The sequence below is a fragment of the Theropithecus gelada genome, chromosome 17, assembly GCF_003255815.1.
Source record: "Theropithecus gelada isolate Dixy chromosome 17, Tgel_1.0, whole genome shotgun sequence".
NCBI lineage: Eukaryota > Metazoa > Chordata > Mammalia > Primates > Cercopithecidae > Theropithecus > Theropithecus gelada.
The window spans coordinates 48,967,457-48,991,437 of record NC_037685.1 but is presented as its reverse complement, the minus strand read 5'-3'; the positions used below and the strand labels follow the sequence as shown (position 1 = coordinate 48,991,437).

Genomic DNA, 23,981 nt, shown 5'->3' with positions numbered 1-23,981 from the left:
CCTGCAGTTGTTCTTCTTCTCCCAAATCTTTAACTAAGTCATGACCTAGAATTGTGATAAATTTCATGGAACTTCAAAAACAAGACAGTTGTGCGGGTGAGCAGAGGCATGATTTCATGTGCAGACTCTCAGCAATCTTAAGTGTGATCATTCCTGCGATGGCGGGAGCTCAAGTTGGAAGCATTCATTTATGCCGTGTCCATTTCTAGCTCTTTGAGGATAGTATTTATGTATATCTGTCTCTATGTTTTAATGGAGTAAGTAAAACCAAAACCAAAAGCCAACCAAAGTGTTGGCATTGGTGACTGGGCAGTTTAGCCCCTGCCCTGGATTAGGGCTCTCTTGGGGGACATTCCTCAGTTGGCTTCCCAACTCTTGGCAGGTCAGTACCAAGCCTCTAAAGTCTACATAGAGGCTGCCTCTTGGTTGGTGTGTCCTGACATCCTTGGGATGTCACCAAGGCAGGAACCCCCAGAGAGCTCTGTGCAACTTATTTGAAGGATGATTTTGCTACCACTGGGCTTTTTCCAGCTTTGTCATATCAGATAAAGGCCTCCTGCTGTGCCAACACCTAGCTTCAGTGGCTGATTTTGGCCCCTGATTGCTGCAGTGTGCAACATGCGCAACCATCCATACCGTCCATAGCTGCAGCAAGTGAGGTTCCAAGCCTGTAGCATAACACTTGTTTTCTGTACTGTTTTTCTCGTTTTAAAGATATTTTTAAAAATACGTATTTGAGAAACAGAATGTTAGGTAATAGGTTTAGGTAGAGGCGTCTGTGATTTTGGTTTTAATGAGTGTTCGTGTTGATAGGTTAAGCAAAGGAGAGAATGTTAGTATCTTTTTTGGTAGCCAAAAAACTGGATAGATTTTATTTTTCTTTTAGAATTGGCAGAACTCAGGAGAATGGACTGAATTACCTTAATGCCTAAGTTTTCTATAACCTTCTAGTGGAAGAAGACCAAAGAAGAACCTTTAAATAAGTTTCACTGGCAGTGGGATGTTTAGTAGTGGTTTCTTAGAGACCCTCCTGTGATCACATTTGTATCGATTTTATGCATGTTTCGTAGAATTTAATTTTTTCAGTCTTTTCTATTTCCATACAGTTATTTTAAAAATTGAATTTGCTATTTTTTTCTGTATTGTCATTAGATTCAAATACTCTCCCAATTTATAAAATGGATGTGAAAATGCTATCCAGAAAATATCCATCATTCTCATTATTTATAGGCTGACTGCATTTACCTGTAATGCAGTAGCCTCAATATTCAGGTTACTAGTTTTTATATTTAATTTTAATTAAATTTTGAATCCTAATGAAAAATATTTACCATAGAGTTCTTTTAGGCCATATCAAAGTGATTTCTCTCACTCTGCCCACAGCATATGTTCACTGGCCCTGAATATTAATATTTTTATAGTAATATATTACTACAATGAAAATTTAAGGAAAAGGCTTAATACTTTAAGGTCCACCAGGGAGTTTTAGGTCGTTTGGGGGAAAATGTATGGTCCCAGAGCTCCCTCTAGTGGCCAGCAGCTGCAGCCCACGGAGGCTCCTCACCCAAGACTTGATTCAGGCCACTCGCTCTTCCCCTGGTCGTGTCATGGGCTGAATCCAGTCTGCCAGAGTTTGGGTTTTCTCCAGATCATTCGGTGTCTGAGTGCTTCTTCAACAAGGGGATGCTTGGCTGAGATCCCATGGGTGTGTCTGAGGTGCCAGGGCCCGCCGGGGAGGGTGTGAATGTGCCTGTTTCAGATTGAGGCAGCGCTCTCCAATGTGCTGAGGGGTGCCAGGGCCCTGGGGTGCTGCTGTGTGGGTCGCAGGTGCCTGGAGGTGGATGAAGGGTGGGTGTCTATGGACGCCCCGGCCAGGAGCTTGGCCCTTCACATGGGCATTTGAATGTGTTGTTGATGGAGCCCAGAGCCAGGAAAATACAAGGGTTTCCAGTGAACGCACTGTGTGCTGGTGTGGTTTAATGGGAAAACAGAATTAAGCTATTGATGAAAGATGCGCTGCCTGAGCGCAGGTACACATGGAATCTGACTGGGCAGGTTCACAAGCCTTTGGAAAAAGATCATCATCATATTTTTCTCCCTCTCCAACGTGGAAATCTGACTGCTTTGGGGGACTGAGTTAGCATGGTTCTGCTTAACAATATTTGAAATGGAGTACTGCCTTGGAGTAAGAGTTAATGAGAGCGTTTAGGACTGTTTTTTTCTGATAGAAGATAAGAAACAAACTATTGAAGATAATAGTTGCCTCTGGAGGCCTTTGCTGCTGCTCACAGCTTTGCTGTGGGCGTCCATGAGTGAGTCTCGACCTTCATCACGGACAAATGTCCGAAACTTTGCTAAGATGTAAGGACCTTTGGAAATTTTTAAGATTTTTTTTGGCTGCCAGTAATTCATCAGCACTCAGTTCTCCTAGAATGTTTTTACTGGTTCGGGGACGTCAGATGGTTTGTTTGCTTTTGGATGGCTTTCGGGGAACTTTTAAATTGTTTATAAGAAGACCACACTGAGGGCTCCCTTGAGTTATTCTTGTGTGGAATGATAGTTCTTTAGAAAGCATTTTGTGAAGGACTCTTTTTAATTTGTTTTTTTTTTCAAGCTGATGTGCAAAGTGGATTTTCATGGATCAGAAAACATCTATGGTTTTATTTCTTTGTGAATATGGATCTATCAGAAATATTCATCATGCATCTCCTTTGTGACCATCGCCTTCTAGCTTTGGATGACATATGACTTGAGTGTTCAGCTCTGTCAGTCAACTTCATAGTGAATGTTAAAATTCATATTAGAATACTTGAGGCCGGGCGCGGTGGCTCAAGCCTGTAATCCCAGCACTTTGGGAGGCCGAGACGGGCGGATCACGAGGTCAGGAGATCGAGACCATCCTGGCTAACACAGTGAAACCCCGTCTCTACTAAAAAATACAAAAAACTAGCCGGGCGAGGTGGCGGGCGCCTGTAGTCCCAGCTACTCGGGAGGCTGAGGCAGGAGAATGGCGGGAACCCGGGAGGCGGAGCTTGCAGTGAGCTGAGATCCGGCCACTGCACTCCAGCCTGGGCGACACAGCGGGACTCCGTCTCAAAAAAAAAAAAAAAAAAAAAAAAAGAATACTTGAGCCTAGAATTGTGCCAGAATTCATCATGGGCTTAGATAATGTTTCAACATCAGGATTTGTCCAACAGAAATCTCTCCTTGAGCATGGACTCCTGGAGACAGTTCTGCGTTCAGTGCTGTAGCTGCAGGCAGGCATTTGCTGGACACAAGGTGGACCTTCTCCATCACATGGACCTTGTCGTGAGGGCTTCGGATTTTCCACTCAAGAATCCTGGGGCCGGAAGTCCAGTATAAAAGTTACAGTCCAGGCTTGGCCATATGGAAGAAGGCATTTTCACTTCTAGTTTATCCCAGTCCTCAGACCCTAGCCACTGTTCTTTTGGCCAGGAGGCTCCAGCACTGAGTTCTCTCCCATTCTTCACACAAACTTGCTCATCTCCATCATCGGCAGCCTTGGGAGTACTCAGAACAAAGCTAATGATGGTCAGAAGGAGGACAGTGGAGGCCCATGAAATGAGGAACTTGCCCTACAACCCCACGTGCTTTCGAAGAGGACGAGTCCAGACGTCTCCTAGAAAGAGGACAGCTGTCATGGTATCTGAAGGTCGTGGATTTTGAAAGATCAGAATTCAAAATTCAAAAGATCAAAATTTTGAATTTTGATCTTTTCCTGGGCTAACGTCGTGCGATAGCAGCTCTCGCAATTCTAGTCAGGGGCCGCGAGCCGTTCTGGTTTTCACTTTTGATACAGAATTCAATAAATTACAAAAGATATTAAAAACTTTATTATAAAACAGGCTTTGTGTTAAACAGTTTTGCCCAACATAGGCCAGTGTAAGTTTTCCGAGCATGTTTAAGGATGGCTAGGCTAAGCTACAATGTTAGGTAGGTCGGGTGTATTAAATGTGTTTTTGACTTAAAAATATTTTCTATTGGGCTGGGTGCAGTAGCTCATGCCTGTAATTCCAGCACTTTAGGAGTACAAGGCGGGCAGATCACATGAGGTTAGGAGTTCAAGACCAGCCTGGCCAACATGGCGAAATCCCGTCTCTACTAAAAATACAAACATTAGTGGGGCATGGAGGCGCAGTACTGTAATAGAGCGACTGGGGAGGCTGAGGTTGCAGTGAGCCAAGATAGTACCACTGCAATCCAGCCTCAGTGACAGAGGGAGATCCTATATATAATATATATAATATATAATATATAGTATACATAATATATAGTATAACATATATATGTAACATATATTTTATATATATATTTTTTGAGACAGGATCTCAACTTACAGTGGTCTTATTGGGACGTACCGCATCATAAGCTGAGGTGCATCTGTATGCGCTGCTCAAGCTCTTGCGTATGCCCACATAGTTGATGGAGGGCCACTGCACACATTTCCTGATACTGTCTCAAGCTAGACGTCTGGGCTGGAGGGAGAAATAAGAGTTTCGGGAAGAAGATACAGATTTGCAGTCACACTTTTTATGTGTGATTGGTTTAATCTTTGCTGCTTTAATGCTAAATATTTAGATGCAAGAAATAACAGTAATGATAATGCTGCTAAGTGCAACAATCCACATTGTTAAATTTCATTCACATACTTCTAATGAACACATATACATCTTTTTAAGAGTTCTGTTGTATGTCTCATAGAGCAAAGGAGAGTGCACACTCACGCCTTCCTCTTAGGGAAAGCAGACCCTCTAGGGGATCTCCTTGCATCCTGTCCCCCCTCGTACTGCGGTGGCAGTATTCCTGCCCTCATGTCAAGCCTCATGGCGTTGGGGGAGCTCCCAACGGGGCCTCGCCACTGAGTTTTCCATGACCCCGCGGCACCGACCGCAGCCTTCCCACCCCTTTCCCAGCGGCGGCATCCAGGAAATGGTCCTGCAGATGTCTCTTCTGATGGTGGTTGGGCTCAAGGAGTTGGCCTTGTGGAATTTCTGAAAGAGTTCCTCAGTCACACGCTGACTGTGACCCATCCTTGACATCATTTCCCTTTCACTGGGTACTTGGTGAGCTCTGGCTTCGAATGTGAGGGCTTTGGTTCGCTGAATGATTTGCAGTCTTGCTCGTAAATGGAAATCTCGAGGCGCTAGATGACAGAAAGCAGCAGCAGAGCCAGCGTGGTCCTGAGTGCAGCCTGCCCTGCGCCTCTCAGCCACTGCTGCGGACTCCGGCCAGTCTGTAATGGTGCCCAGAATGCTTAGACTGCAGAGGTGATGGGGGCCGTGTCCTGCCCGCTAACCTTTGACTACCTCTTAAAGTTTTTAAGACTCATGTGTGGAATCCTGCCTCATGCTGAGCGTCATGTAATGCAATTGGCTAGTTCAGCATCCCATGACATTGTATTGAATTCAAACACCATGAATGAATAAAACAATTTCGTTGCCTGTGAAGAAGTTACAGGGTTGAGGTGGAGAAGGAATTGCAGTCTCCCTGGTGAGCATTGCTTGTTTCCCGTGATTGCACCCAGCGCATGGAGGCTGCCATACCCAGTACACTCAGTGCTTAGTACCAGACCCGGTATCCGCACTCAGTCCGTGCGTAGAGAAAGCCCCAGAGTGCTGGCAGCATCTCTGTGTGTGCTTCAGTCCATTGTGAAGATCCATGATCCTAATATTTCAGATTGGAAAAATCCATTAAAATTTTGATTTAAAGATACGGATTCCATGTCGGCCTCTGAAACAGACGTCACAGGGCCTTTGACAGTAAGAATTGTGATGACTGCTTATTCTAGGTATATTTTGTGTTCACATCAGTTTTTGTTGTTGGTAATTGTATTTTCCTCCCACATTTAGAAGCTTCATGCTATTTCAACTTCAGCTGTCCTGAGTACTTGATTTGTATTTGAATTTCTGACTTAGCTATGACGGAAGCTTATGTGAGTATTTGATTTCCTGAATCGTGAACTTGTTTCTACAAGCCTTGGAAGAGGAAGGGAAAGAATTGGGTATTATAAAATGACTTTCTCTCCACGCATTTTAAGGAGTTTTTAAAAGTATATGTTTGCTTTAGGTAATGCATTAAGCAAGAATTTTAAGTTGCTCCACGCATGAAACCCTATTTCATGCCTAATTTAGAATGCCTAATTTTGGTGCCAAGATTATTCTCCATGTTGTATTCTTTCATCTTTATAGACAATGGCACTTTGTTCTCCCTCCACAAATTCTGAATTTCATCATTTGAGGACACAGCAGTAATCATCTCCAGTTTTGGTATAGAATTTTCCTCTTTTGATCAGTGCCCTGCATTGCACTGATGTTCAGCAATGAGAGCACAAGGTTCAGCTGCATGAAAACTTTCTGTGTAGTATTTTTCAAGTTTCTTGTTTGTTTCTTCCACTTTAAATAGTCATTGCTGTGACAGACCATGGTTGTGGTTTTCATTTTGGCCTGACATGAAGTCTGTGGCCGCCATGGAGTTTGGGACCTTGCCCTGAGCACACCAGGGGAAACAGACGATCGAGGGCCCTGTTGCTCCCTGCCTCTAACTGCTCACATTCTGCCTAGAGCTCCAGTTGGGGGGGGTCACGGTGGCCGTGGTTGTAGCATTGCTAGTTGCAGCTGCAAAGTCTGGCTTGGACACTACTAGCTCCAATAACCTTTGCACAACATGTCCAGCTCTTTGCTCTTCTTATAATCCTGGTGGAAATGTGCTAAAAGCTCGGAGGAATAATTTGGCCCCATACTGCATGCTGGTCGCCAGCTAACTGTATAGCTGTTTAAGTGCTTATCCTGTCTGTCTGCTCTGCTCTGGTTCCCATAATAACCTTGGACAGGGTACAGAGTGTTAGATTATTCGTGTGCACTTTTATCTGGACAAAAGATTAAGAACATTAAAAAAATATGTGGGGAATGGCAAGAACCATGTCCATGGAGGAGTCACTTCCTTCTTAGCTCCTTCATTTCAAAGCTCTGGGGATACACAGATTGCTTAAGCTTTCTGGTGACGTTTGGGAAAGAATGTGTTCTTGCAGTAAAAGCAAGGTCTGGGAATTTGGGTTTCTGTGTTCTGTTCCCAGCAGCATGAGGGGTCACCCAGTGACATATGACAAGTTAGTTAAGCATCGGAATCTTAATTTCCCTATCTGCGAAATGGACATAAAAGGGTGGGTACCTTGGGCTAACATTAAGTTGGTGAATTGTTTGATGTTCTGCTGGGAACCGACTTGCTCTAGTGACCCAGAAAAAACAGGGACTGTGGTGGAGGCTGACCTCATTTCTATTTCTGGCTGTAGTGCTGACTCAGTGAGAAACTTGTAGAAATCAGTTAATCTGGCTCTGGTCCTCAGTGCATTCCATGGTTAAATTGAGAATTATAAAATCTTATCGTCGCTGGTCTCATGGCGATACTGCCAATATTAATTAAGTTCTAAAAATACTGCACCAAATGTATTAGAAAGCTTCTAATGGACATGCCCTTCTCATTTCCTTCCTGTCTGATACTGGGTGATTCGGGGCTACACAACTCCGGATTTATTTATTTATTTTAGCCGCTGTTTGGAGTTCAGTCCTATTCCGGTTTGACTAGGCTTTTCCTACATCCAAAAACCGGGTGCCCCAGATTGGTGACCTTGTACGCCATAACTCCTTACAGCAGGACTTTCTGCCGTTGTGTCCTGGGGCCATCACTGCAGGGTGTATTTAAGGAACTCTTCATTTGAACAAGTCCTGGTCTGGGAATGTTTTTCTTTCCTCACTGTAACAGGCCCCGGGGAGAAGGAGCCAGCCTTCCCTGTCAAACCCTGGGCTCAGGGCCCTCGTGGGGTCTGTCTGCTCTTCTGGCCGATTCCCTGGATGCTGCTGGCCTGAAGGGGCAGTGCCACACTATGAGTCTTGAGGTTCTTTAATCCACTTACTGTGTGATTCAGTTCTCTAGGGTTTGAAACAATCTCTCCCATATTTATCCACATACAGTGTCTAGACTCCTGATGTATCCTTTCAATGAAACACACAGCCCTGTGGAGGCGTGGCGGTTGAGTCCCGGGTTCATAACCTCCTCTCTGCATTTGTAAAAATGGAGCAGGCAGTTAATTCACCAGTAAGTGCCAGGACTGGCTGAGTGGTTTGGAAAGAAGGACGACTTTGGATGTTTATGTTATGTGACGTAGAGCTTGTCAGTTGATTTTTACTTTCAACGAATGCAACTTTGGGAAAGGCGCTGAACACTAAGTAATCCTGCCTGTGATCTCCAAAGTGCCTGCCTTCTGTTTTTTTTTTTGTTTTGTTTTGTTTTTTTTTTTGAGATGGAGTCTTGCTCTGTCGCCCGGGCTGGAGTGCAGTGGCCGGATCTCAGCTCACTGCAAGCTCCGCCTCCCAGGTTCCCGCCATTCTCCTGCCTCAGCCTCCCGAGTAGCTGGGACTACAGGCGTCCGCCACCTCGCCTGGCTAATTTTTGTATTTTTTAGTAGAGACGGGGTTTCACCGTGTTAGCCAGGATGGTCTCGATCTCCTGACCTCGAGATCCGCCCGTCTCGGCCTCCCAAAGTGCTGGGATTACAGGCTTGAGCCACCGCGCCCGGCCCTGCCTTCTGTTTTTAAATCAGCTAACAGTCGTCACTGAATCTACCCAATTCGTATGGTAAGACTGCATTAAAGTGCACATCCTGTAAATGGGTTTTCTTGATTTCTTATCATGGTTATGGGTTTGTTGTTGTTGTTGTTGTTGTTTTGAGACAGAATCTGACTCTGTCTCCCTGACTGGAGTGCAGTGGCGCGATCTTGGCTCACTGCAACCTCTGCCTCCCAGGTTCAAGTGATTCTCCAGCCTCAGTCTCCTGAGTAACTGAGATTACAGGCATGTGCCACTGCACCCAACTCATTTTTGCATTTTTTAGTAGAGACAGGGTTTTTCCATGTTGACCAGGCTGGTCTTGAACTCCTGACATCTGGTGATCCGCCTGCCTCGATCTCCCAAAGTGCTGGGATTACAGACATGAGCCACCGCACCCAGCCCAAAAAACACTCTTGAAAGACATTTCTCATTAAAGCCCACCATCACCCCATGATGGCCCAGGGCAGGCTCAGCATCTTGCATGAGGTTCACACTGTGGACTCTGCCTACCCTCACCTCCTAATGCTCTCTGGAGAGGAAGACGTCTTGGAGGATCCATCACAAAATCTCAGCACTGAGACTGTTGCTAACAGGAGAGTTCCAATGACTGAGTGAAATTATAACCAGTTCAGTGAAAAATGCCTCACTATTTATTATTTTATTTACCCAAGAAATTATTTGGCATTTAGTATATAGAAAGGATAGTGCCAGGAATGAGATAGAAATATTTTCTGTCCTCAAGAGTTTGAAACGCAGTAGGGCGAAGCCGCCTGAAGTAGTTGTTGCTGTCTGTTTCCAGACACTCACTGTGGACCTGTGCAAGGCTGGGTGATACTTAGATTTATTAAGGGAAGTGGCTCATAGGATTATGGAGGCTGAGGAGTTCCATGATCTGCCATCTGCAAGCTTGGCAACTCGGGGACTCCTGAAGTGTGACTGGGTCCAAGGCCAGCGGCTGGAGAGCCCAAGGGGCTGGTGGTACAAGTCCCTGAATCTGAAGGCTGGAGAACCCAGAGTTCTGATGTCTGAGGGCCGGAGAAGATGGGTGTCCCAGCTCCGGAAGGGAGAGAATTGGCCTCTCTTCTGGCTTTTTGTTCTATCCGGGACTCAGCTAACAATGGCACCTGCCCACCTTGGGTGAGGGCACGTCTTCCTTACTGTCCATGGATTCAAATGCCAATCTCTTCCAGAAACACACCCTCAAAAACACACCCGGAAGTCATGCTTTACCAGCTATCTGGGTATCCTGTGACCCGGTCAACTTGGCACTTAAAATTAGCCATCATAGACCAGGCGTGGTATCCCATGCCTGTAATCCCAGCACTTTTGGAGGTTGACGAGGGTGGATCACCTGACATCAGAAGTTTGAGACCAGCCTGGCCAACATGGTGAAACCCCACCTCTACTAAAAATACAAAAATTAGCCGGCGTGGTGGCACGCACCTGTAATCCCAGCTACCCAGGAGGCTGAGGCAGGAGAATCCCTTGAACTCGGGCAGTGGACGTTGCGGTGAGCAGAGATCATGCTATTGCATTCCAGCCTGGGCAATGAGTGAGACTACATCTCAAAAAAAAAAAAAAAAAAAAAAAAAGCCATCACAGTTGGTCAGCGATTCCTTCCTCTGTTTCTTTACTGCTGCCTTTTGCCTGACTTATGTTCCTCTTCTTTTTTTTTTTTTTTTTCCAGATAAATAGCATAATACTTTTATTAACTGCCTAATCCACTTACATAGAAACATTATGTTCCTCTTCTATAGGGCGAAAGAGGCCTCCCAGGGTTACAAGGTGTCATTGGGTTTCCTGGAATGCAAGGACCTGAAGGGCCGCAGGGACCACCAGGACAAAAGGTAAGCACGGCTGTGGGATTGGGGGTGGGTGGATGTAAGATTGCCTGCATTCTTGAGATAACGGTGATCAATGACAATGGCATTTCTATTCTGTTCCAGGGTGATACTGGAGAACCAGGACTACCTGGAACAAAAGGGACAAGAGTGAGTACAGTTGCCACTCACAATCGATGATTCCATGCGTGGGACAGGCCCGCTCCCAGAGTCGGGCACCTTTCCCCTCCTTTTTCCGAGCCCTCGTCCTCCGTCTCCTCTCCCAGCTCACACAGCACAGGCAGGCAGGTGCGAGGCAGGCAGTGAGCAGCAGCCCATGACTCGCTGAGCCCCAGGCCTTCCCACGGGGGCTGTGCACAGGCTGAGCTCCTTAGTCCTTGGTTCTGCAAACTTTTTTTCCCCCGTTTGTTCTTCTTCAGGAATCTCTTCTGGGCATATTTTAATTTGGGGGAAGGTGTGATTGGTGATGCGTCCACAGTCATTAGACAGAGATGACTTCGTTTCATGGAAAAGTCGTGGTATTTTCAGAGCCAGCCTTGCTCTTCCTCCTCTCTGCCTCTTGGTAAAGGTGAAATGGGGGCAGAGTTATTTTGTGCATGGGCAGCCTTATGTTTGAAGGGATCAGCAGTCAGCTTTTTAAAAACGTATTTTTTTATTTTTTTTATTTCAATAGTTTTTTTTTTGGTACAGGTGGTTTTTGGTTGCATGGATAAGTTCTTTCATGGTGATTTCTGAGGTTTTAGTGCACCTGTCATCCAAGCAGTGTACACTCTGCCTGTTACGTAGTTTTTTATCCCTCACCCCCTTCCAGCCTTCCCCTCACCGGAGTCCGGAAGTCCATTGTATTACTCTTACGCCTTTACATCCTCGTAGCTTAGCTGCCACTTATAAGTGAGAACATACGGTGTTTGGTTTCCCATTCCTGGGTTACTTCACTTAGAATAATGGCCTCTAGCTCCATTCAAGTTGCTGCAAAAGACATCATTTTGCTCCTTGTTGTGGCTGAGTAGTATTCCATGGTACATGGATTCTACCTTTTCACTCTGCACTCATTGGTTGGTAGGTACGGAGGCTGGTTCCACATCTTTGCAGTTGCGAATGGCGGTAGTGTGCTTTGGGTGTAGCATTGCTCCATAAGCCTGGGCGGTCTGCCCTGGCCGGTCCCTCCACTGCCTCTTGTGCAGAGTGCACTGTCTGCTTTGTGTGTGTGTGTGTTCCAGACACCAAAAATGAGGGCACAACTCCATTAAGCAGGTGGACGCAGTGGGAGGAAGTGAAGCTTCCGGCTTTCCACTGACATGCTTTTCCTTCCACCCTCACAGGGACCCCCGGGAGCATCTGGCTACCCTGGAAACCCGGGACTTCCCGTACGTATAGAAAATGCACTCTGCTTCTTTTAGGAAATATTTTTCCGTCAGGTGATTTTCTATTTGGGTTACATTTTCACTTTCTTAATGGCAGGGTATTCCTGGCCAAGACGGCCCACCAGGGCCCCCAGGTATTCCAGGATGCAATGGCACAAAGGTAAATCCAGAACCGAGACCCTCCTCTTCGTGTGTGTTTATGTAATTTTGCATATTAAGGAGTCAGGTAGTGTGACTCTATGAATAGAGTTTTATTTGCCACAATTGGAAAGTTACTTGTCTTAAAATTTGCTTTATTTGGTAAGGAAATACAGTTTTCCCATATTTAGTGTACCAGAAAGATGTAATTGTTCCTTTCTTTTTTGTAGACTTTTATCCTAAAATTTCATTTAAGCATGAAAATTATTACCGGTAATCATTGACTACATTGTGTAAGAAAATGCCATTCTGGGCCTTTGTCCCTATTAATGATACTATCAAGTCTATTTCTTCTTTCATAAAGTGGTACCCAGTAGCAGAGCTTGTGACAAACTGTTTTTAGGAAATGATTTTAACCAACAAGTGAAGGGTAGGGCAGAGTAACTCCTGCGGTGTCAGGGCTGATGTGTCTGCCACACACACACTGTGTATGAATGATGCTCTGCTGTCTCCCCAGGGAGAGAGAGGGCCGCTCGGGCCTCCTGGCTTGCCTGGTTTCGCTGGAAATCCCGTGAGTAGAGGGCAGAACCTCTTTCTTTTAGTTATAACTTCTCTCTTCTCATTCCATTTCCTTTTCTTTCTTTCTTTGCTTATGTTTTAATAACTTACATTTTACATATAATATTATATAATAACAATTTTAATGCTAATGACATTTTGAGAAAAACAAAACTAACACCAAAACTTTCTTTTGTAGGGACCACCAGGGTTACCAGGAATGAAGGTACATTTTATTTTGTTTTGCTTTATTGGATTCATTACAGGGAATCTGTTTAAAACAAGTGCCATTTTCTTTAAACCACTTTGGCTGATCGATTGCTTCTGAACACATTTCCCTAAACTCTGTTACATTAAAAGACTGTATAAGTAATACACAAACTCAGATTTTAGACTCTAATGTTCAGACACTTGAGTGTCTTAATGGGGAGTAAGCAGTGGAAGGAGGCCTGGTGTGGTGGCGAAGGCTCACTTCGCCCAAACCGGGGAGGGCAGATGGGAGAATGGAGCTCCCTGGGTGCCTCTCAGACTTGCCAGGAGGGAACCTGGGACAGCTTTTCCCAGGCGGGGTGTTGCTGTCTTGGGGCTCGGCTGCTGGCATCAGCCCGACCTCCAAATGTGCAGTCCTGTAATTTGTGGGCTGTGCTTGGGCACAGGGTGGGGACCTCCGGTATCTGGGTGTTGGGAGCAGTCCTGTCCAAGGGAGGCTTGTAGGTCTCAGCAGCTGCAGTAGAGATAATCACTCACCTGGATGAGGCTGAGAGTCCCTGTGTGCCTGTGATTCAGAACACATAGGAAACAGATCCTCGTAATAGCCCTGTGTGTTAGCGTGCTCCAGGGACACAGAACCAGTAGCCTGTGTGTGTGTAGCCAGAGACAGGAGAAACGGCCTCTAAAGCATTGGTACTCATGACTGTGGCCGGCAAGCTCAAAACCTGCGGGCTGAGTGGGCAGGCTGGACACCAGGGAAGGGGTGGAGTTGTAGCCTTGAGTCCGAAGGCGGTGTGTGGGCAGAATTCCTTCTTCCTCCAGGGAGGTCAGTCTTTTATCCTGTAAGGCCTTCAACTGATGGGATGAGGCCCACCAGTATTATGGAGGGCCATTTGCCTTATTCAGAGTCTACTGATTTAAGTGTCAATCTCATTTTAAAAATCCCTTCACAGAAACATCTGGACTGGTGTTTAACCCAATAATGTGGCCTGGCCAAGTTGACAGATAAAATTTACCATTACACCCTGCTCTTATAAAAGTATTCATCCTGAGCCTTTTCTCAAAAGAGAATTCTTGTTTTGTGAGAAGAGCCTGGGGTCACACAGCAGTCTTTTAACTAGAGACAGGGGCTCTTGTCTAGAGTTGGGGATGGTCCTGTGCAGAGCGTTGCGGACCCCTTTGTTTAGCCATCTCTACATTCGGTCCTGGCTGCGGCTGAGTTGACCATGCAGTGGTTGAAGCTGGTCATCAGGATGGCAGTCATGATGGGAGGGATGCCAGGCTGTTGATTTCCAGTGTAGACGGGGTCTAAATCCCAGACTTAGGCTAGTCCTGTAACAGTAATATGTGCCAACTACTCAATGAGTTTTCAGTTTCTTTATGTGAATGTCAATATTTGCAACTTCTATTTTCTTTGTTCATCCTCTAGGGTGATCCAGGTGAGATACTTGGCCATGTGCCCGGGATGCTGTTGAAAGGTGAAAGAGGATTTCCCGGACTCCCAGGGAATCCAGTAAGCATTTGCTGCATCATTATGAACATGTGCCACCTCACCCTCCCAGTTTGCATCTGAACTCATTTCTTTCTCATGCATTCTAGGGCCCACCAGGACTGCCAGGGCTTCAAGGTCCTGTTGGGCCTCCAGGATTTACCGGACCACCAGTAAGTTTTGGGGGCTGTCTCTCCAAGGCAATCATTCAAAGAACAACTATATTGAGGTGTGAAAATAAATAATAATTTAGTAAAAACTTTATATAGTTGTGGTCGCTCTGAATATGGACGTGGCAGGATCAGCTTCCCTCTTATTAAACGTTTGGCTGGCAGCCTGGTACCCATATACCCAGAACTGTGGGAAAGGGGTGATGATAGCACCATAAACTGATATCCTGAAACAAATAATGCAGTCATGGTTGTGGCGGCTGGCTGGGTACCACTGATAGTCACAGCCTGTGGGAGTGAGTTCAGAGATGGACAGGCAGGCTCTGCCCCGGGTGACTTCACCGTGGAGCAGGGGAGACGGATTGGTATTGATATGGTCACACCTGAGGGTCCTGCACCTGCTAGGAGTGGGGAGGGAGGGGAAGCCCAGGAAAAACATTCCACAAATAAATTATCATGTTGACCAGAGAATCTTAAGATAACATCAGCCTAAAGAAGGGCTTAAAGCTCCCTATAGTTGTGAATCCTATTTAATTAAAATGCTCTCTCTCCCAGGGTCCCCCAGGTCCTCCCGGCCCTCCAGGTGAAAAGGTAAAGGTTTTTTTCATTTTTTGTTCTTTGGCATTAGTATAAGGCTATCATGAAATTGCTATAGCTCATTCTTTCTCATTCTTTCAGTCTGTAAAAAAATGCTGGAAAATTAAGACTATCTTTATCTAACTATACCTTTAAGTATCTATCATTTATTATCTACTGATTATCTATCAATATATTGATCTTTTCTTTCATTCGCCCCTTAGTCAATACTTTGGAATCACCGATATTTCCCTTAGTTTTCTAACGCAAGAGTTTAAAAACTGTAAATTTTAAAAAATGTCTTTAGAATTTTTGGTCAGTCATACTTTAAAAACTTTTTTCATAGACATTGAATACAGCATGATCGTTACTTTCTGGAAAATTTTATGAGAGTTACGGGACAAAGCTATTGCCTGAAATCTACCATCTTATTGCGTTTTGTGTGAGGTTTGTAGAATGACTTTGAACAAAGTAGACAAATCTAATAATGAGAGCCTAATTTTTAATCCACAGGGACAAATGGGCTTAAGTTTTCAAGGACCCAAAGGTGACAAGGTGAGTGCACATTGCTGTGGAGTGCTTTCATGTTGAAAACCACAGTTCTCACCTGACAGTTACCCACCTTTGGATCGACGTTTGGACTCATAAGTATAGTTACTCTTCTCTGCATGTTCTTGCGTTTGGTAGTGTTTTCCTTAAAATGACAGCATGATTGAATTTATTCTAGCTTATTCAGTACTCTAGAGTTTATGGAAGTGCTCTGCGATCTGACAAGCAGAGAACAACGGGCTAACTCCAATTATCTGTACAGAGAGTTCAATCAAACTCTTCTTCATCAGTGATGAGGTCAGACCTAGGATTTTAAGAGTCAAATTTAGGACTTGACCATTAGATGCGTAACCGTGTAAGCCCTGCAGAGTGGAAGTCCCCCACCAGGAAATTAGGACTAGCACAGTTGGCAGTGGCCCCTCACCACCGGCCTCTCTTCTCAGAGGTGGGCGGGTCCAGGGCCAAGTGGGTGTGAGGGGAGATGCAGTGTGGAGCTGGGAGGGCGCAGACCACAGCAGGTGGCTTCATCCTGCAGAGAGGAGGCAAGTGGTGGGTCCCTGATCCTCTCCAAGAGTTTCCCTGGATCAGACCAATGAAGCAGGCACTGGCTGAGAAGGGATGCCTGCCATTGCGGTAACCAGGCTGTGGAAGGCCAGATTCTCCTCTGACATCCAAGCTGGTGGAGGCAGTTACAACCAGAGCACCCAATGCAGTGGGGGCTGGATGAATCTGGATGTGCAGGTGGCCTCTGCTTGCCACCCTAGATTTTGGCCCAGTCTTTTCATAAACTTTGCAATATAGTGACGCTGAAATGTATGTGGTTGTAATTTTCAGGTGTACCCAGCAGTTAGGATGCCTGAGGAAGGAGACTCTTGATGGTTGTCTCATTTTGGAGCTACCTAAAATGCCTTCTTTCTTCTCAGCCTCTATTAGGCAGTTTGTATTCCTTTCCTCCGTGCCATCAGGAGCCAATACACACGACACAGGTGCACGCAAGTCCAGAGGTGTCTTGCAGGTGTTCAGATTCCGTGGTTATTCCTGAGCTAGTGATCGCCCATAGAAGAAGTGAAATTCTCCTGGCTTTAGATACTGGTTGTATCTTCTTCCTACTGAAATTTGATTTTCTGCAGAGGCAAAGGATGAGTAGAATAGAATAGAGTATAATTACATTTTTAAAAATAGGTGTTTTATTTTAGGCTTTTACCTCTCTCTGCAATTTTTCATCTCTGCATAATTGTTTCCATGCCTATTTAATTTTACATTTTTATGTCGACAGGGTGACCAAGGGGTCAGTGGGCCTCCGGGAGTACCAGGACAAGCTCAAGTTCAAGAAAAAGGAGATTTTGCCACCAAGGGAGAAAAGGTGTGAATAGGCTTCATCCAGTGAATACTGGATTTTCTAATTTTGGACAAATTCCAAAGGACAAAGAGAAAATGGGTCAAAATTCAGTTTTTCCAGCTACCTTCAATCCTGATCTGGAAAACAGATTTATAGACTGTTCGTTCCATAAACTACGAGCACCTCTGAGAGCAGAGGCAGCTAGAACTGGGTTGGTCCAAGCCTGATCTGAGGCTCACCCCGCTGGATCAGGGCTTCTTAAATGTGCCCCAAGTTAGGGATGGCTTGGTTAGCAGGAGGGAGTCGGGCTCGGGGGCAGGGGGAGGGCAGGGCCATGGGTCAAGCATGATAAACACTGCCCGGCTTACATTTCTACCAGTCAATGCCAAGTGAGTGCTGGAGATCAACGGGAATTTCTTTGTTAATATATCAGAAAAGGTTTTTTTTTTTTTTTTCTTTTTTTCTGCTGTGTGTTTAATGCAGCATATAACAATTGATATAGCTGTTTGATAGTACTGATCTGTCTCTCTAACTCTTTCAGGGCCAAAAAGGTGAACCTGGATTTCAGGTAAGTACTCAATTTCTGTCTATCATTTTTAGGTCAAAGACCATAAAGTACAGATTTAAGTAACAAGCTTATTTCACCTTAAGTTTAACGTTTATCTAACTTAATATTTTGCTTAAATAGACGAATGAATCTCTTTGCCTTTTTGTTCATTTAAGGGAATGCCAGGGGTCGGAGAGAAAGGTGAACCAGGAAAACCAGGACCCAGAGTAAGTGCTTTCCAAAGTCCTTTTACCATGAAACAATTCTCCTTTCATGCTGAAAATCGCAGATTCACAGAAACATAAGAACAAAGGCTTGTAGGGACTTCTAGTTTATCCCTTTCATGCCCCAAAGGGCTTTTCTGAGACTCTCCTGAGCTATATCATTTGCAAGGCCTCCCAGGCAAGGCGAGGTCCTTCCCTGTTTAAGGATCCAGCACTGAAGGTGCCACCGCCGGCTGTGGAAAGAGGCTTCTGAAGAGCCCTGGGCTGCCCCTGAAACCTTCGGTCCTGCTCTAAGAGCAGCGGGTTGGTTGGACTTTGCCACCCAGAACACCAGACGGTGTTTGCGCAGCCGCAAGCCTGAGAGGCTGAGTTGCTTCTCACTTTAGGGATGGTGGTGACGTGAGACCCACCCCACTGCCAGTCCCGTGGAATGGTTCTGGTTTCTACCTGGAAGCAACATGCAGAAACCTGCATTCAATGAAGCATTTGCATAAGCTTGCAAATACTCAGCTGCCAGTAGGCAAACTTCTCTGATGTTAGCTTTGCTACCAAGATACAATCATATTTTGGAAGACTTGTAGCTCATCAGACTCTTTAAAAATAGAGTTCTCTTCTATTGTAACTGTTTCATAATTATTCATCGTATACTATATTACTTATTATTGTGGTATTGTCAACTTACATAGAGCGCTCATTTACCTTGCTTGTGTTTCATAGGAGAGACAACATATTAAGCTATCTGAATCAGAGCTTTGGTGTTTTATCCGTTATTATTATTATTATGATGTATATTTTTGAGACAGAGTCTCACTCTGTTGCCCAGGCTGGAGTGCAATGGTGTGATCTCGGCTCACTGCAACCTCCGCCTCCTGGGTTCAAGTGATTCTCGTCCCTCAGCCTTCTGAGTAGCTGGGACTACAGGTATCCGCCACCACACCCGGCTAATTTTTGTATTTTTAGTAGAGGCGGGGTTTCACCGTGTTGGCCAGGCTGGTCTCGAACTCCTGAGACCTCAGATGATCCACCCTCCTTGGCCTCCCAAAGCTCTGGGATTACAGGCGTGAGCCACCACGCCTGGCCTATTATTTATTAAATACTAATGTTTACGTCTTTATTCTACAGGGAAAACCTGGAAAAGATGGTGACAAAGGGGAAAAAGGGAGTCCCGTAAGTATTTCTCTGTGATTTTTACCAGCAGGCTCACTGTTCCCGCCACTGCCCTCTGACGGTTACTACTTCTCTCTTTGGTTTCAGGGTTTTCCTGGTGAACCCGGGTACCCAGGACTCGTAGGCCGCCAGGGCCCGCAGGTAAACACTGGCACCATTGTGAGCCTTTATCTTCACTTTCCAATTCAACCCAGAGGTCTGTTTATTCTTTCCTAGAACTAAGGACTCTGTACTCAAGGGACAAAAATCATTTATGCTTCTTCTGGGTAAAAAACACAATTTAGCGGTTTCCTTTGTGTTCATGATTTTTTTTCAAAATAAAAATACATGAAATGTACCACTCATTCAAATTTTTATGTCTTTTTTCGGTAGTAGATTATTTTTTCCCTGATCATAAAACAATAGAAAATACAGAAAGATATCATGAGGAAAAGAAAGCTTACCTAATTTTTTCTATTACCTGTTCAGAAATAGCCAGAGTTCACCTTGTTCCTATGTGCATACACAAGCAGGCAGCTTCTAAAGGTGATAGTGAACAATACCTCTTGCTTTTTCATGTCATGATAGAAGGAGGATATATTTCAGTGGCCATCAATGTAGTTATGATACGAACATCCAAGCCTTTTGTTGCGTGGTATTTAGGCCATTTTATGCTCACAAGTATTTTTGCTCATTTGGTCATTTCTCTGTCAAATTCCTAAAAGTGTAATATTGGAGTCCACATTCAGACACTTGTTTTGAAATTTTTGCCACATGCAACCAAATTGCCCCAGAAAGTCCTTCTGCCAGACCAGGGCCCTTTTAGTTGGGGAACTAACTTAAAAAAAAAAAATCTGAAAAATATTTGTCAATCTGACAGGCAGAAAAAAAAACCTCATTATTGCTTTATTTGTCTCTCTTAATATGAGACTAGGTAATGTAAATCTTTACTAATATAAGAAGTAATTTTGGAATATTCATCACCAATGGCGAGTGGAAAGCTGTGGGGAGGGCCTGAGGAGCCCACAGTTAATTTCTTAAAGCCAGGGACAAAAGGAAGAAACCCTTGGCTGTAATTTTTTGAGGAAGTAAAATCCTGTAAATTGTAAATGGTAGATATATTTAGAATATAATGGCTAAGATATTTATGTCCTCTAGATATTTCTAAAATTCTTCTGGTATTCATATAAGAAAAATCAAAACATTCAATTCTTGTTTACTGCCTTAATTTAAAAGGAAAAATATATACATTCATGGTATAATGTACATATCTTTGGACTGTTTAAGTCATTATGATGATGTTTATATTAAAATATTTGATATGAAAGGGTTAATTTCTTTTGAGTTTTTCATCTACTATGGATGAGATTAAACCTTAAAGTGATCAGAATTTATCCACTAATGTTTTCAGTTAATATTAGATTTTACGTTATGACCTCCAATGCAAATTTGAGAAAATCTTCACCTAAAAACATCATATAAAACGATTTCCTTAAGAAAATATATTTGGGAATCATGCTTTTATATTATTTTATTTCATTTCCCTTTTTAAAATGGAAAAACCGTGGTTGCCAATTCCACTCACCAATGATTCTGTTTTCTGAGGAAGTGTGTAATGGACGGGACAAGTATCTGGGCTCTTTTGTAAGGAGAATAGCCCCCAACTTAACGCTTTGCAGAAATCTTTGTTTTCATGTATCATGCGTATGCAAAGCAAAATGAAGTCTATTCATTTTTGTTGTAATCGTCACAGAATGAGAGATACTACAGAGAGAAAAATAGTTTTAACGTACTGTAGGCACACTCTGTTTCACCGGAAGAAATGTTTGATCTGCTTTCTGCAAGACAGTCTTGTAAGAATATGCAAGGAAAGTTATTTTTTCTTTTGTAGGGAGAAAAGGGTGAAGCAGGACCTCCCGGCCCCCCTGGAATTGTGAGTAAGAGTACTGTCCCTGGGTCTGTGAGAGCACTGGGGGAAGGAAGGAGAGGAGATGCAGGGCACAGCTGTCTCTAGAATTGCATTTGTTATGTAAAGTGGTTCATGCTACTTGGAATGATTTTCTAATTTGTACTGTATGGAGTTTAGTATTTATTATTTTTATTATATTTTGACATTTTCTGCACATCTTTAAATCACTAAAACCTTTTCATGGATTTTGCACATGGATGAGAATATTAGCAACATATTCGACTCCTTTTTTTTGAAATGGAGTCTTGCTTTGTCGACCAGGCGGGAGTGCAGTGGTGCGACTTTGTCTCACTGCAACCTTGGTCTCCTGGGTTCAAGTGATTCTCCCACCTCAGCCTCCCGTGTAGCTGGGATTACAAGCGCCCGCCACCATGCCCAGCTAATTTTTGTATTTTTAGTAGAGACAGAGCCTGACTATGTTGGCCAGGCTGGTCTCGAACTCCTGACCTGGGGTGATCCACCCATCTTGGCCTCTGAAAGTTCTGGGATTACAGGTGTGAGCCACTGTGCCTGGACTTGACACCTTTTTTTAAAAAAACATGGTCCATTGAGGAAAATTTTTGTAAGAGAAACAGGTCATCTACCATTTAACTATCCTGGCAAAACAATTTTTATTTTTGCAAATAACATTTTACTGCTGGTCAACATGCATATTTTGCATACTTGTCAGTGATGTGTGTGACATTTAAAAATGGGCGTTCTCATGTTTGCAAGTATCTTCATGGTGATCATTTATTTTCAGTGTCCTGTCAGAGACTTGTGCTCTAATTTCTTTAGCCATTTCGCCCCCAGTCTTTTTTGAAATAATGAAAATGTTACTGTTCTCTCCTTTGCTGCCTTCCTTGCAGTGCCACAGGTAATGCGTTCACACAGCCCAGTTTATCTATAGATTTACATTGAAGGGTTTTACTTTGATTTTTTTACTGACAAAAATTGTATATATTTATGGTATACATCATGATGTTTTATATATGTAACCTGTGGGATGACTAAGTCAAGTTACTTAACATTGGCGCATTTTAATAATATCTATTAATTGATACAAAGGAATTATATTTTAAAGGTAATATGCAAAAGTTGACTTTGCCACTTGTCTTGAATTTCATTAATTTAGAATCAGGGTCAGTGAATTTTCTCCTTTTTAATGAGCCAAAAGTGCCTCTTCTTGTCTTGCGACCTTAAGGAAGTGCCTACTTCTGGTCATCAGAAAAAAAAAAAAAAAGTCAAAAAAACTCTTCCAGTAAGAAAATGTGCGTGTTCCTATTACATAGAGCCTAAGGAAGTTTAAGAGTGTTCCTTTCATAATACCCTGTAAAGTGAAACATTCCATCTATGGCTTGTATGTGCAATTGGAAATTATAAACCTAAGCCTCAAATTGGTGTTACTCCAACTTTACCTCACTGGAGTGATACAAAAGCTGCTGCCAGGCAAACTAGTACAAAAGGAAGCAGAACCGCCTGCCTGGCAGGGTCCTTTGCAGGGATGGTTACGGCATGTTTATTCCACATGTTTTTGTTGTTGTTATTATTTGTTTCTTTGAGACAGAGTCTCGCTCTGTCACCCAGGCTGGAGTGCAGTGGCGCCATCTTGGCTCACTGCAAGCTCTGCCTCCTGGGTTCCTGCCGTTCTCCTGCCTCAGCCTCCCGAGTAGCTGGGACTACAGGCGCCCGCCACCGTGCCCGGCTAATTTTTGTATTTTTAGTAGAGTTGAGTTTTCACCATATTGGCCAGGCTGGTCTCAAACTTCTGACCTTGTGATCCACCTGCCTCAGCCTCCCAAAGTGCTGGGATTACAGGCATGAGCCACTGCGCCCGACCTATCCCATATGTTTTAGAGGCCTATCCTCTTCCTCCTTGTCCACTACCATTGCTGCTACTTCACTTTCATATTTCTTGAAATAACAAATATGTACATTTCTTCACTCATATTGCTTTACGCTACAGGACTAGCCATTCCCATGCCACGGGATGATCACCTTTTCCTTCTTGATTCAGGTTATAGGCACAGGACCTTTGGGAGAAAAAGGAGAGCGGGGCTACCCTGGAACTCCGGGGCCAAGAGGAGAGCCAGGCCCAAAAGGTAGCTTTCTTGCCTTTCCTCCCCCCACCCTCCTCCTCTGCCCCGCCGCCTCCTCTTTCTTTTCCTCCTCCCCTTCCTTCTCTTCCTCCCCCTTCTTCTCTTCCTGCCCCTCCTTCTCTTCCTCCCCCTCCTTCTCTTCCTCCCCCCCTCCATTCCTCCTCCTCCTTCTCTTCCTCCTCCACTCCCTTCCTCCTCCTCCTCCTCCTTTTTCTCCTCTTCCTCCTCCTCCTCCTTCTTCTCTCTCTCTCCCCCCGCCCCCCGCTTTCTATTTCTTCCCCTCTTTTTTTCTAGTTTTGACCTGTATTCATCCATATTTTGGAAGCATCTGCAGCCTTGTAGGACTGTCTGTGACCAGGTCTCCTCCAAGTTCCTGTTTCACTGTCACAGCGGGGTTCAGAAGCCTTTCGCTGTAACTTTGAGAGCAATGCATTTCTAGAGTGGGGGCTCGCGTGGTCTCCTGCTCTGTTTTCTACATTCCCTTTGGCCATGGGCACTTATCAATGCACCAAGCAAGACTTTCAGCAGAGAAATAAAAAGTATACAAATGAGTGAACTGTTCTGTTTGATCCAACACTCTCTTTCTCTTTTAAGGTTTCCCAGGACTACCAGGCCAACCCGGACCTCCAGGTGAGACTCCTTAGCTGCTTTGTTATAGCATACTTGCACACCTTCTGTGCTGTGTATATTCTGAATATATAATTTATCATGAATGTTAGATATTTGCACACAATGGGTAGCAATCTGATTACATCTTTTCTAGTTTTGAAAGCAGAATAGACAAGGGCTCGCAGCCTTTATGCTTTTTGCTTTGTTTTCGATGTTTACATTCTTTTTGTTTTTAATCCCCCTGTTTATTGTTTTATATATTTTTTCCTTTCCAGCTGGTCTAAGTTCTTGCGGAGACCACTTTTTTCTTTTTTTAGGAACAGACAACACCCCACCCAGCCCACGCCTGGCTCAGGGCAGGGACTTTGTCCACTCCCACTTTCTCTCTTTTCTGTAAAAACTCTAAATCTACCCTTAAAAGCATCCCTTTTGTCTCTTCTTAACTCTTGGATTCTCCGGAATGTGTGACTTCATGTTTCCTCGCAGAAGCCTTCTTTACTGTCTACAACCTTTTATCTAACCCTTACTGGTCTCTTAACCCAGACGCTT

At 44.2% G+C, this 23,981-nt stretch overlaps 1 protein-coding gene across 2 annotated transcripts in view; it reads left to right on the top strand.

Moving 5' to 3' along the window:
- COL4A1 (collagen type IV alpha 1 chain) overlaps positions 1-23,981 on the top strand; it is a 154,640-nt gene that overhangs the window by 79,973 nt on the left and 50,686 nt on the right. For both annotated transcript variants that reach the window (XM_025364402.1, XM_025364403.1), the window contains exons 3-20: positions 10,383-10,472; positions 10,572-10,616; positions 11,789-11,833; positions 11,928-11,990; positions 12,486-12,539; positions 12,726-12,752; positions 14,166-14,249; positions 14,336-14,398; positions 14,951-14,986; positions 15,485-15,526; positions 16,797-16,883; positions 17,401-17,427; positions 17,583-17,633; positions 18,753-18,797; positions 18,885-18,938; positions 20,668-20,709; positions 22,742-22,826; positions 23,418-23,453. In XM_025364402.1, the coding sequence (XP_025220187.1) occupies positions 10,383-10,472; positions 10,572-10,616; positions 11,789-11,833; positions 11,928-11,990; positions 12,486-12,539; positions 12,726-12,752; positions 14,166-14,249; positions 14,336-14,398; positions 14,951-14,986; positions 15,485-15,526; positions 16,797-16,883; positions 17,401-17,427; positions 17,583-17,633; positions 18,753-18,797; positions 18,885-18,938; positions 20,668-20,709; positions 22,742-22,826; positions 23,418-23,453 (976 nt within the window). The remainder of the gene's footprint in view (positions 1-10,382; positions 10,473-10,571; positions 10,617-11,788; positions 11,834-11,927; positions 11,991-12,485; positions 12,540-12,725; positions 12,753-14,165; positions 14,250-14,335; positions 14,399-14,950; positions 14,987-15,484; positions 15,527-16,796; positions 16,884-17,400; positions 17,428-17,582; positions 17,634-18,752; positions 18,798-18,884; positions 18,939-20,667; positions 20,710-22,741; positions 22,827-23,417; positions 23,454-23,981) is intronic.